This window comes from Verticillium nonalfalfae (assembly GCF_003724135.2).
Source record: "Verticillium nonalfalfae strain VnAa140/NRRL 66861 chromosome Unknown scaffold_27, whole genome shotgun sequence".
Lineage (NCBI taxonomy): Eukaryota > Fungi > Ascomycota > Sordariomycetes > Glomerellales > Plectosphaerellaceae > Verticillium > Verticillium nonalfalfae.
In genome coordinates, this window is record NW_021167252.1 from 154,139 (window position 1) to 167,212 (window position 13,074).

The 13,074-nt window shown below is 56.5% G+C and overlaps 3 protein-coding genes across 3 annotated transcripts; 1 reads left to right on the forward strand and 2 right to left on the reverse strand.

The window, feature by feature from the left end:
* Positions 1-559: 559 nt before the first annotated feature.
* On the forward strand, positions 560-6,286 carry D7B24_004715 (uncharacterized protein; the record flags this gene model as incomplete). The annotated part of the gene is made up of 3 exons (XM_028638881.1): positions 560-867; positions 929-6,198; positions 6,255-6,286. 3 exons carry the CDS (start codon positions 560-562, stop codon positions 6,284-6,286), a joined length of 5,610 nt encoding a protein of 1,869 aa, XP_028496604.1.
* Positions 6,287-6,906: 620 nt separating this feature from the next.
* ECM4 (S-glutathionyl-(chloro)hydroquinone reductase) lies at positions 6,907-8,229 on the reverse strand (the record flags this gene model as incomplete). Its single annotated transcript, XM_028638882.1, has 4 exons — positions 6,907-7,155; positions 7,249-7,599; positions 7,680-8,159; positions 8,227-8,229. 4 exons carry the CDS (start codon positions 8,227-8,229, stop codon positions 6,907-6,909), a joined length of 1,083 nt encoding a protein of 360 aa, XP_028496605.1.
* A 942-nt stretch (positions 8,230-9,171) lies between these two features.
* Positions 9,172-12,380, reverse strand: D7B24_004717 (uncharacterized protein; the record flags this gene model as incomplete). Its single annotated transcript, XM_028638883.1, has 2 exons — positions 9,172-12,279; positions 12,375-12,380. The coding sequence occupies 2 exons, from the start codon at positions 12,378-12,380 to the stop codon at positions 9,172-9,174; spliced, it is 3,114 nt and encodes a 1,037-aa protein (XP_028496606.1).
* Positions 12,381-13,074: the final 694 nt, after the last annotated feature.

A 13,074-nucleotide genomic window follows, 5' to 3' on the forward strand; every position in this document is an offset into this window, starting at 1 on the left:
CACCCACACAAACTTCGTATGATGACCCTTTGGTCAAGTTGGCTTCTCCCGCCCAACGTATTCCTTCCACACCACACCCACACACACACCCCCCCTATCCTGGCCGTGACCTAACGCCCCGAAGAAAACAAATCCCTTCTCCTGAAGCCACGGTCCGTCTGGCTGACTGATGCTCCTGATCGTCCCAGAGAGAGCAGAGCCTGGAAACGTCCTCCGTCCACAAGCCACTCGTGCCGGTTGTCTTTGCGTCGCCTCATCTCTCCTTCCCTACCCTCCCATTCCCACCAACATTGTCCGTACATTCGTTCACCTGACTTTTGGTACACTGTTAACTTCCTCTACTGGAACATCCACTCGCTTGTTCTTCTAATTCATACCTCTCGCCGCCGAGCACGACGTATCTCCTCTCGGTTGCTTCCGTAACAGCGTCCCATCGACCTGCTGCGACGACCCGAGCACAACGATATCAACTCAGCGTCCTGTTCTGCTCGCCATCGACAACTACGCACCCAAGCACACCACTCGTCCGCTTCAAGTCCCGCAGGGCAACCTGCCCATCATGGCCATGAACCTGCCTCCCCTGGCAGGCAGTGGCGGGGCTCACACGCAACCTTCGCTGCCAGCACTCCCAGCACATCTCCAGTCCGATACGCATTTGACGGCACACCTCGCGAGCCGCTTCCACCTGTCGCTGCCGACTGCTCAATTGTCCTCCCATGCCTTGATCTCTCTCAACACATACACCTCTTCCTCTAAGGGCCCCGACGGCGGCAAGGAGGGGAGTGCCATGGCTGGCGCCGAGGAGATGGCTGAACGCGCCTGGCTCAGGCTGGGCCACCGTTCCGAAAACCAGGCTGTTGTCTTCCTGTATGCAATGCTCTCCCTCGCTCTCCTGTTACCCGTCAATTGCTAATTCTGTTCTATATAGTGGCGAGTCTGGCTCAGGAAAGTCTACGCTTCGCTCCCACCTCCTTGCTTCGCTGCTCAACAAATCCTCGACTCCTCTCTCCACCAAGGTGTCACTGGCCGCCTACGTCTTCGACACCCTGACCACAACCAAAACGGCGACGACGCCGACCGCCTCCAAGGCTGGCCTCTTCTACGAGCTCCAGTACGATACCGCCTCGACCACGAACCCTGTCCTGATCGGCGGTAAGCTTCTAGATCATCGACTGGAGAGGTCTCGGATTGCGGACGTTCCAACGGGCGAGCGAAACTTTCATGTTCTTTACTATCTCCTTGCCGGCACCAGCCCGGCTGAAAAGACTCACTTGGGCCTGGAGGATTCCAGCGTGCAGCAGAGGCGATGGAAGTATCTGGGTCATCCGACCCAGCTCAAGGTCGGCATCAATGATGCCGAGGGCTTCCAGGTTTTCAAGAACGCACTCAAGAAGCTTGAGTTTCCCCGTAGCGAGATTGCCGAGATCTGCCAGATCCTCGCTAGCGTTCTTCACATTGGTCAGCTAGAGTTTGAGTCATCCGCCAACACTCAGGTAACCGGCGACGACAGCGGTGGTTTCTCCCACGAGGGTGCTACAGTCGTCACAGCAGCCAAGAACAAAGATGTCCTGGCTATCATCGCCGCCTTCCTTGGCGTCAACGCCCAAGATCTGCAGAACACCCTTTCCTACAAGACGAAGATGATTCACAAGGAGCGTGTCACCGTCATGCTGGACCCGAACGGCGCTCGCTCCCACGCGAACGAGCTTGCCCGGACCATTTATTCTCTGCTCGTGACCTACATCATTGAGAGCATCAATCAACGTCTGTGCGCTGCCGACGATGCCGTGGCCAACACCGTTTCCATCATTGATTTCCCTGGCTTCGAACAGCAAGCCTCCACCAAGTCGGCCCTCGACCAGCTGCTCAACAACTCCGCTACCGAGGCCCTGTACAACCTTACCCTCCAGAACTTCTTCGATCGCAAAGCTGATATGCTGGAGAACGAAGAGGTTAGCGTTGCTGCGACCAGTTACTTCGACAACTCTGATGCCGTCCGCGGACTCTTGAAGCCTGGGAACGGTCTCCTCAGCATCTTGGATGACCAGAGTCGCCGTCACCGTACTGACATCCAGTTCCTTGAAAGCATGCGAAAGCGTTTCGAGGGGAAGAACCCTGCCATCACGGCCGGGTCGTCGACTGCCAAGCTTCCCGGCAGTAACTTCCTCACAGAAAACTCGGCCCCCATCTTCACGGTGAAGCACTTTGCTGGCGAGGTCGATTATCAGGTCAAGGGCCTGATCGAGGAGAATGGCGAGGTCATCTCGGGCGATCTGCTCAACATGATCAACTCGACAAAGAGTGAATTCGTTGCCCGCCTGTTTGGTCAGGACGCTCTCCAGACCGTCACTCACCCCAAGGAGCGTTCGACTGTCATGCAGGCGACCATTAGCTCGAAGCCCATGAGGACACCAAGTGTCATGTCGAGAAAGACGGCCCGCACGGCCCGCAACCAGCGTGTTCTGCAGCAGAAGGCTGCCGAAGAGGAGCTCGAGAAACTCAGCGAGAACAACTCGCAGGCCGGCGGAGCAGCTAAGGCCGCGGCGTCTGAGCAAGGTGCCTCTGGGCAGTTCCTTGCAGCTCTCGATAACGTCACGAAGGCTGTGGCCGACCCAAGCACGAACTCATACTTTGTGTTCTGCCTCAAGCCCAATGACCGCCGCATCGCAAGCCAGTTCGACAGTAAATGCGTTAGGACGCAGGTGCAAACCTTCGGCATCGCCGAAATCAGCCAGAGGCTGCGGTCCGCCGACTTTAGTCTTTTCCTTCCATTCGGAGAGTTTTTGGGTCTCGCGGACGCCGAAACGATCCTCATGGGAAGTGAGAGAGAGAGGGTTGAAATGGTCGTCGAGGACAAGCGCTGGCCCAGCAACGAAGTCCGCATCGGCTCCACTGGCGTGTTCGTCAGTGAGCGCTGCTGGATGGAGATTGCCCATCTCTCTGAAGCCTCCTCGGCACATGGCAGGTTTGGCCTGCCGTCGGACGGAGGCGACGGCCTCACACCCCACGGCGCCTCGCCCGCCGACCCGTTTGCTGCCTCAAAGGAGCGTTTGCTGTCTACAGGCAACACGCCACTCATGTACGGCGAAAAGGGCAAGAACGGCTACTTTGGTGCGAACGATGGATCTGACTCCCGCTCGGAAGCTGGTGTCTCGGCCTTCGGCGGCGGAGACATGTTCAAGAACTTTGACACTCGAGAGCAGATGGCCGAGCGTGGCAACGAGAAGAGCCTCGTCGAGGTCGAAGAATACAGGGACAGCGCCAGCCGCAAGCGCTGGCTCTTCATGGTCTATCTCCTGACTTGGTTCATTCCCGACTTCCTGATCCGCTTCATCGGCCGCATGCCTCGCAAGGACGTCCGCATGGCCTGGCGAGAGAAGCTGGCGATCAACCTGATCATTTGGCTGTCTTGTCTCCTAGCTGCCTTTTTCATCGTTGTGTTCCCCATGCTCATCTGTCCTCGTCAGCATGTCTACAGCGCCGCCGAACTCTCGGCATACGACGGGAGCAGTGGGAGCCCCGGTGCCTATGTCTCGATCCGCGGTTACGTTTTCGACCTGGAGAAGTTCGCACCCCGTCATTACCCCCCCAACCTCGTGTCCACAGAGGATATCCTCGAGTACGCCGGCAAGGATGCCACCTCTCTTTTCCCCGTCCAAGTCAGCGCCTTGTGCCAGGGTCGTGCTGGGTCTATTGATCCCGCCGTTTTGATCGACTACAGGTCTACCAATGTGACTGGCTCGCCCACTTTGATCAGCCAGCAAGACATCAACGCCAACTTCCACGACTTCCGCTACTTTACCAACGACACGCGGAAGGATTGGTACTTCCAACAGATGGCGATGCTTAGGGCAAACTACCTCAAGGGTCGTATTGGATACTCTCCAAAATACATGAAAACTCTGGCGCGCAACTCGAGGACGATTGTCAGCATGAACGGCCGTGTGTTCGATTTGACAGAATACGTGGTTGGAGGTCGCCGGACAGTAGGAGAAGACGGCAAGGACGTCAGTGGCGTTGCTAGAGACTCTGTTGACTTCATGGAGGAGGATGTCATCAGACTTTTCCGACAACTTTCTGGTGCAGACGCTACCAGACACTGGGCCTCGCTCAACCTCAGCCAGCAAGCCAAGACCCGGATGCTGACCTGTCTCAACAATCTTTACTACGTAGGTGATGTCGACACACGAAGCTCGGTTCGCTGCAAGTTTGCCGAATACCTGGTCCTTGCTATTTCCATCATGCTCGTCACGATTATCGCCTTCAAGTTCTTCGCCGCTCTGCAATTCGGAACCAAGAACATGCCCGAAAATCTCGACAAGTTCATCATGTGTCAAATTCCCGCCTACACTGAGGATGAAGATTCGTTGCGTCGTGCTATCGACTCAGCCGCCAGGATGCACTATGATGACAAACGCAAGCTCCTTGTCGTCATCTGCGACGGCATGATTGTTGGCCAGGGCAACGACCGGTCCACTCCTCGCATCGTACTCGACATCCTCGGCGTCTCGGAGACTGTCGACCCTGAACCCCTAAGCTTCGAGTCACTAGGTGAAGGTCTCAAGCAGCACAACATGGGCAAGGTCTACTCTGGTCTTTACGAGGTCCAGGGTCACATTGTCCCGTTCCTGGTCGTTGTCAAGGTCGGCAAGCCCTCCGAGGTGTCTCGTCCCGGCAACCGTGGCAAGCGTGACTCGCAGATGGTTATCATGCGCTTCCTCAACCGCGTCCACTACAACCTGGCCATGAGCCCCCTCGAGCTTGAAATGTATCACCAAATTCGCAACATCATTGGTGTCAACCCTACATTCTACGAGTTCATGTTCCAGATCGATGCCGACACGGTAGTTGCTCCCGATTCCGCTACACGTATGGTGTCCGCTTTCTTGGATGACACGCGTCTGATCGCTGTCTGCGGTGAGACCGCTCTCACCAACGCCAAGTCATCTTTCATCACCATGATCCAGGTTTACGAGTACTGGATCTCGCACAACCTCACCAAGGCGTTCGAGAGTCTTTTTGGCAGTGTCACGTGTCTTCCCGGTTGTTTCTCCATGTACCGCATTCGCGCCGCTGAGACGGGCAAGCCTCTGTTCGTGAGCCGCGAAATTGTCGAAGCCTACGCGACTATTCGAGTTGACACTCTCCATATGAAGAACTTGCTTCATCTGGGTGAGGATCGTTACCTCACCACACTCCTCCTCAAATTCCACAACAAGTATAAGACGAAGTACATCTTCCGCGCTCATGCCTGGACCATCGCTCCCGACTCTTGGGCTGTCTTCATGTCACAGCGTCGTCGCTGGATCAACTCTACCGTGCACAACCTCATCGAGCTCATTCCCATGGCCCAGCTCTGCGGCTTCTGCTGCTTTTCTATGCGCTTCATCGTCTTCGTCGACTTGCTCAGCACAGTCTTGCAACCTGTAACTATGGCCTACATCGTCTACCTGATTGTCATGGTCATCCGGTCACCGGACGTCGTGCCTGTCACAGCCTTCATCTTGATCGCTGCCGTCTTCGGTCTGCAGGCTATCATCTTCATTTTGCGTCGCAAGTGGGAGATGATTGGATGGATGGTTCTGTACATCCTTGCCATCCCCGTCTTCAGTTTCGGCCTCCCTCTATACTCGTTCTGGTACATGGACGACTTCAACTGGGGTAACACTCGTGTTGTCGCTGGTGAAAAGGGCAAGAAGGTCATCGTCACGGACGAGGGCAAATTCGACCCGGCCTCGATCCCCCGCAAGAAGTGGGAGGAGTACCAGGGCGAGATCTGGGAGGCTCAGACCGTTCGCGACGACGCGCGTTCTGAGGTCTCCGGCTACAGCTACGCCACCAAGGGCCACCCCGGCGTTCAGGTTGGCGTCTCCGAGTACGGCGGCTACAGCAGGCCTGGGTCCATTGCTGGCGGCTTCAGCGGCGCGCACGCCATGCCGCCACTGCCCATGAACACGTCGCGCATGTCACTCGCGGCGTCGGAGATGGGTGGCAACCGCGCCAGCCAGTTTGGTGGATCACAGTACTTCTCGCCGGAGGACATGGTTGGCCTGCCGAGCGACGACGCACTCCTGGCAGAGATCCGTGAGATTCTGCGCACGGCCGACCTCATGACTGTCACCAAGAAGGGTATCAAGCAGGAGTTGGAGCGTCGGTTCGGTGTGCCGCTTGACGCGAAGCGTGCCTACATCAACAGTGGTATGTTGTCTTCCTCTCCCAACAGACGTACGAGCAACTACTAACCATTTTCACAGCTACTGAGGCCCTCCTTTCCGGGCAGTTGTAGAGCGCAGCATTGCAACGACTCTCCTGTACTTGACGGTAATGCAGTCACGGCCAGTTTTGAAACCCGTCAGTTACGCATTCCGAGATTGTGTGTGCTCGCGTGACAAGGATGAAAACAAGAAATCGTTTCTATATATACTGGGGCGGCCTGGGATCTTCCACTATTTAATCAAGCTGGGAGGCGGCGTATCGACGCCTGCCAGATCGACTGCTGGAACGGCTGCGATAGGGAGGTGTTCCAATCCGAGCTCATTGGTTCGTCTTTTTCCGTCTTGTTCCATCTGGGGGTTTTTTTTTTCTTACGTTGTTTCCCCGAGCCCCTTTCAGAGCGCGCCGTACTTGGCTGGGATGGTGTAAGGAAAATGGAATTATACATGTGTTTTTAAACTCTTTTGACTGGACCTTGCATCCATCGGGGATTCATCGAATTGAATTGCGCGTTTTGCTCACTTGCACAAGGTTCCTTTGGCTATCGAGTTTTTGAATTCTGGGCATGTTACATACAGTGGCACAATATGGTCGGACCATTTGAGCTAGTGCCATCGATTACTTGTGGTGAAATTTCATCCTTGCCATCTTGTCTCTGGCCTCGCCGCGGTGCATCGCCTTCCTCGAACCTACCTACTGCTTCTTCGCAGCGGGTACCTCCTCATCCAGCGGCAGCACATCCGGCAGGGGGCCGACAGGCGTGATGGAGTAGGGGTTGATCTGGGTGTGGCTCTTGGTGTAGTGCCACTTGATGTGCTCGAACTGGGTCGTGTCCTTGAAGGCAGGCTCGTTCCAGTAGAGGTTGCGCATCCAGGCGTGGAGCCGGGGGTAGCCGGAGCGGATGTCGCGAATGTTGCACTTGAAGTGCTGGACGTAGACAGGCTATAGCACGTTAGCCTGCTTCTTTTTTTTCCAGGAGACAACCACTTTTCTCTGTCCTGCTGTCGCGAGAACTCCTTTTCCCCCCATTCACACCTTGGGTAGCGAACAGAGCAAGGCTGGGAGTCTTATGAAGGGAAGGAAACTCACGTCGAAGCGGATAAGGGTCACGAACAGACGAATGTCGACTTCAGTCAACTCGTTGCCTAACCAGTAGGGCCCATCCCCCTCCTTCTTGGCAGCGAGGTGAGCCTCGGCGCGATCGAGGGCCTCAAAGAGGGCGACGACGTTGCGCTCGTAGGCATCCTGCGTCGTGGCGAAGCCAGACTTGTAGACGCCATTGTTGATCTTGTCGTAGGTCCACTCGTCGGCCTCGTCGATCTCCTTGCGGAGGTGCTCTGGGTAGGGGTTGAAGCCGCGGTACTTTTCCTCGATGAGGTCGTCAAACTGCGGAGTGGTCAACCATTTTCTCGCTCCTTTCTCTTCCATGAATCAGGCCAGTGCTGGGTAGGCTGGGAAAGGCTCACCTCAGTGCCGAGCATGCGCAGGATCTCACTGCTCTCATTGCTCACGATGCGCTTGGCCTTCTTGTCGTACAGCACAGGCACGGTGAAGCGGCCCTGGTAGTCCTTCTCGCTCTCAAAGTACAGGTCCCGGAGGTGGGTGAAGGCGCCGTGGCCGTCGACGGGGTCGGGCACGACATTGTCGCCGGGGACGTCCTCACCCTTTTCGACAAAGCGCCAGCCCTTTTCGCCGAGGTGCCAGTGCACGACGCTGAAGCTGATCACGTCGTCGAGACCCTTGAGGCGGCGCGTGATGAGGGTGCGGTGGGCCCAGGGGCAGGCGTACGAGGCGTAGATGTGGTAGCGGCCCTTTTCGGGAGGGAACTCGGCGTCGGCGTCGCGGGAGATCCAGGAGCGGAAGGACGAGACCTGGCGCTTGAACTCACCCGAGGTGTCGCCAGGCTTGACCCAGCTCGTGATGCCTCCTTTGGCGGGGGTGGAGGACTTGGCAGGCGTGTTAGCACCGACGCGTGTGGCGGGGCGTTTGTTCCGTGGAGGAGGGTCAACATACCATGGTTCTGGTCTGGTGGTAAGCGTTCGGGATGGTGCTTGAATATCGTGGAGCAATGCTGATGGTGGTGGCTGGGGAGCGAGTAGAGAAATGCAGTAGAGCAACGCTTTTGGTGCTCTGCTTCAGAGGAAGGGTGGGCCTGACAGATCGAGCCAGAATGTGCGTCTTCATCGGGTGCTATTTATGCAGCAGGGCGATAATGCAGCTGCAATTGAGGAGAAGGATTGATGGTTCCGTTGGCTTATAAACCTGCCCTTCTCACTCGCCCACGCGATCATGCTTCTTTCTAATGGTCTGCTCCGTAGGTACTTGCAATGGCAACAGCAACTCACAGCCAGGGCAGGCACATACATCCCCACTGGCTGGTAGGTGCCTTCCCGGGCGGCGTGCGCTAACAGCTCAGTCATCCTTATGCGATGGACGTCTCAGCACGGCGGACTTCCCTAGAAGGCGCTTATTAAGAGGCCCCTCTGCCCCTCTCTGGCCGCATCGGGTTGGAGTACCTACTAATGGTGACGTAAACATACCTACCTACCTACCTTTAGGTACCTAGGTACCTTAGGTAAGGCAGGTTAAGGTAGGTAGTCCCGGCCCCAAACTTCAGCACAACCACCACGGGCTCCACCGTCCGCCCACCTCACCACTCGACTCACCAGTCGGCTTAGTGCATGAATTTGGCTCACTGGATGATGCAAACAGCAGCGCCATACATGCCTCTGGATGCTTCACTTGGTTTCATAGGTTATGGCATCATGACCGTGAGACTGAAAAAGAAAAAATCAAAAAAATCATGTTTGTTTGTCTTCCTAAGCGTTCTATCGAGCCTCACTCTCTCACTTTCTTCCTGTGCATGTGCATGTCTGTACTTGCTGTTTCCGTTGAATGACGACCCAGCAGTCATATACCGTGAACCTCAGCGCAATCCATTCCTCCTACGTGCCTGTCTTAATCCCTCCGCATCTTGATGTAAGGAACCTCAACGTCCTCCTCGTCCAGATCCTCCGCTACAATCTCGAAAATGACCTCCTTCTGATGCGCAGGAATCGGCTTTTTCGAGATGAGCTCTACGAGCTGGCTGAGCCTGAGCGGGTGACGCTCCTTGAGCTTCGCCGGAGGGAAGAAGCTCGCGTACAGCAGGCTGACGCCCGAGCTCAGCATGGAGATGCTGAGACCTTGCTTCTCAAAGTGGTCCAGGAGCTCCTTCAACGTAATGTCGGCCACCTCGAACCGGTCCCAGATCTTGTCGAGCGTCACCTTTCCGTCGGGACCCTTGTACTCGACCTTGGGGCTCGCAATCGGTTCGCTGAAGCCAAAGAAGGGCAACGCCAGGTTGATGAAGCCGTTCTTGTACTGCTCCAGGTCCGTCTTGCCGTCGAGCACCTTGTAGAGCTCCAGCACCACGAGGCCTGTGACGAGTGCCGTCGTCGTCGCGATTGCTGGGATGATCTTGCCCGCAATAAACTTGGTCTTGTGACGGTCGGCCTGCTCAATCTTGTAGTTGGCCGCACGCAGGTTGCTGCACGCCGTGATAAAGTCAATGTGGTGGTTCGTGTCATCATCCTTTTCAAACTCCACGGGCGTCAGCTGGAACCCTGCAAGCTCGCCGGGTGACGGCAGGCCCGAAATGATTTGCTGCAGCTCGTCATTGTCGTCGAAAGAGCTGCCGGCTGCCTCAGCATTGGGGTCCGCATCAGCGTCGTTGGCCTGGATCTTGACCCCCTCGGCAGGGGCAAAGTCGGGCACGATCACATTCTCCAGCTCGCGCAGGTAGATGTCCTTGTCGAGGCCGGGAGACTTGATGTTGTAGTTGAACGCGTGCAGGTTGGCCGCTGACACGATGAAGCCAAAGTGCATGGGGTCACTGGCATCAAACTTGAGCGCATCAGGCGCACGCTTCGGCCCCGACCAGAATGGGGTGCCGCTTGACGTCTCCGAGTCCTTAGGAAAGTTGTAAAGAAGCTGCTGAATCTTGTTGTTGAACTCCCGCTCAAACAGTAGGCGGGCCCACGCAATGCAGTCCTCGAAGGTGCGGGGACGGTCTGTAGTCAGGTAGTCACGCAGAGTCTCCAAGGTCATCTTCTGGTTACCACCCTGCTTGAGCATGCTGTCGATGTAGCCCGGCTGGGTAAGATACAGGTTGACTGTCGATGGGGAAGCGATGAAGAGGTTCTCGAACATGTACTCCTTGGCCCATGCAATTGTGTGGTCGATCTTGTTGGGGAAACTGCGCACCGTGCACATGGGGAACTCCTTCTCGGGGGGGTCCTGTGAGGACGAGTACGACTCTGTCAGGTGAGGCAGAACCACTTGGGTGTTGCCCTTGGTACCCAGAGTACCGCTCTCAAGCAGAGGCTTGCGGAAGAAGACGCAGCGACGGTCGACGTACGTCCTGGCCTCGACGTTGTCCAGAGCGTTTGTCACGCCATCGAGGTTCTGCCAGAAGGTTTCGTTGAACGTCTCCTCCGTCTCGGGGCTAACACGGTCCTTGAGCGACTGGATGTGTCCAGCGAGGTCCGGGTTCATGGCCTGAGCAGCAGCCGCGGCACAGTCGCTCTTCATTTTGCCTACATCAGGCGCACGGAAGAGGAATTGGCGGTTGAGGTTGCTCTTTTCGATTGAATCCATGTCTGTGACAATGATCTTGCCCTTGGGACCAGTTCCGAGGCCAATCATAGCCCAGTTCTTCAACATCTCGCAACCAATGGCACCGGCGCCAACAAGGAACTGCTTTATATTCGACAGCTTCTCCTGGTACTCCCTGCCGAACACAACGACTTGACCGTCATATCTCGAACCGAGGGGCTTGCAGAGCTCGGCCGAACGAGCAGAGTTGGAAGGAAGCGACTCGAGAGAGTCAAAGTACATCCACTGGCTGACGGGTTGGAACTTTCCGGACACAGCCTTCAGGATTTCCTGCGCAGCGATGCCACCAAAGAAGGCAGCCATGGGGTTCAGATCACCCAGCGCCTGGTAGCTGAGCTCCTTGATCACCTTCTCGTCGAACTGTACCTCAAGGCCCTGGGCCTTGGCAAACGCCTCGGCGGAGCGGAGGATCACAGTGGCATCCTCGTCATCCATGGGTCGGGGGAAACGGCCCTGGCTTTCGGCAAAGGCATGCAGGGCCTGGAATGCGAGATGCAGTTGCTGCGGACGGTCGAACTTGGCGAAGTCGGAGACAACAAACTCTGGGTCCGCCAGAGCAGGAGTGAAGCTTTTGAAGTCGATGATCTTGGGCATCTTGACCTGCTGGTAAAGGCCTCCCCGCCTGTACTGGCCCAGGCCTGTGACATCGCCGATGGAGAAGGTGTATGGTCCTTTGACAGTGATCTTGCGGGGCGCGCAGCCGTTCACGCCCTCCATGCCCTCCACCTCCGTGAAAGTCACATGGTCACCGTCTTCGAGGCCGTGACGTGTCTCGTCGAGCGCAGATACAAGGCCCTCCTCGTCAATACCAGCGATAATGCCGGAAAGGGGGGTCTCGCCAGTTGGGTCAATGACGGTGAACTTTTCGCCAAAATCGCAGAAGATGGAGCCAAAAAGACCAAAAGTGTCGGCGGCAACCACGTAGATTCCCTTGGAGTGGCAGTAATCACCAATAATGCCCTGGAGCTTCAAGGGCAGGCTCGTCAGGACAACAACCTGGTACTTGTCGAACTGAGATAGGTTTTCCGCCAGCCCCTCTGACTTGTGGATGTGGACAGGCGTGTAGACGTTGAGCTCGGCAACACGAGGAGCGGTGACCTCGTCTCTGGGCTTGCCGACGTCATCTGGGCGGAGGAAGAACTGGGAGGACAGGTCGGGAAGGGCAACCTGGCCGGGATCGTAAAGGCTCAGACTCTTTACACCAGCCAGCGCGATGTTCTTGGCGATCTCGACACCCAGGCCCTTGAGACCGATGATGAGGACGTTGGAGGCGCCCATGCGCTTCATAGCCTCATGGCCTAGCACGTAGAGCTGTCGGCTGTACAGAGACTCGTCGATCTCGGTGTTGCCGACTACAGCAGAGTCAACCTGCATTCTGGTGACGAGGTCAACCTCGGGATACTTCTGGTCCTGGAAGCAAAGCAGGTCAGCACATGATGGGATCACTGGTGGTCGGCCATCCCAACAGGACCAGACAACTGGGTACACGAGCGTGATTGACGTACAGCCATGGTTTTCTTGTGGGTTGGAGACTCCCCGCTGGAGAGTTTGCGCTTCCCCAGCTTGGCGATGGTAGATGGGGAGAGGGGATTGTTTGGGATTGACGTTATGGCGTGAGGGATGGGAGCCCAGTTGGGAACGCCTGGGACAGCTCAAACCCCACTGCTTGCGTGGCAGGGAGAGGTTTCGTGGGCGACGTTGCTGTGCAGAAGTCGTGAATCGCTTATTCAAGGCAGAGTCGTCGTATATAGATTGCGCCGGGCAGGATCTGAGAAGGAAGGGTAACGAGCCGAGATGAATTGGAGGTGAGGTTCTCAGCAGTATAGACAGGGCTGACGGGATGGCGGTATTGGTGGAGGGGCAACGACAGGCGGGGGATTGAGGAGAACCGACGTAGCTGTTGGCCAGGTTTCTAAGCAGGCAGCGAGTCCCGGGACTGCCAGTGGGGCGGAAGGCACCAGACGTCTGTTACTACCTACCTCACCTACCTACCTGGGCACCGACCTATGTAAGCGGGACCCATGGAGACTGCTGAGCCTCGTTCGACAGCTGGCGCCACATATTAGTGGGTCGGTTGCGTCAGGCCTGTCTGACGATTTAAGTCCACGGCCATCAGGATGTCTGGGTGATGATGGAAAGAGTGCTTCGATATCTTCCGCGGCAATCTAGACGCTGTATTAAATTGCACATGACATGGTTTGTGAT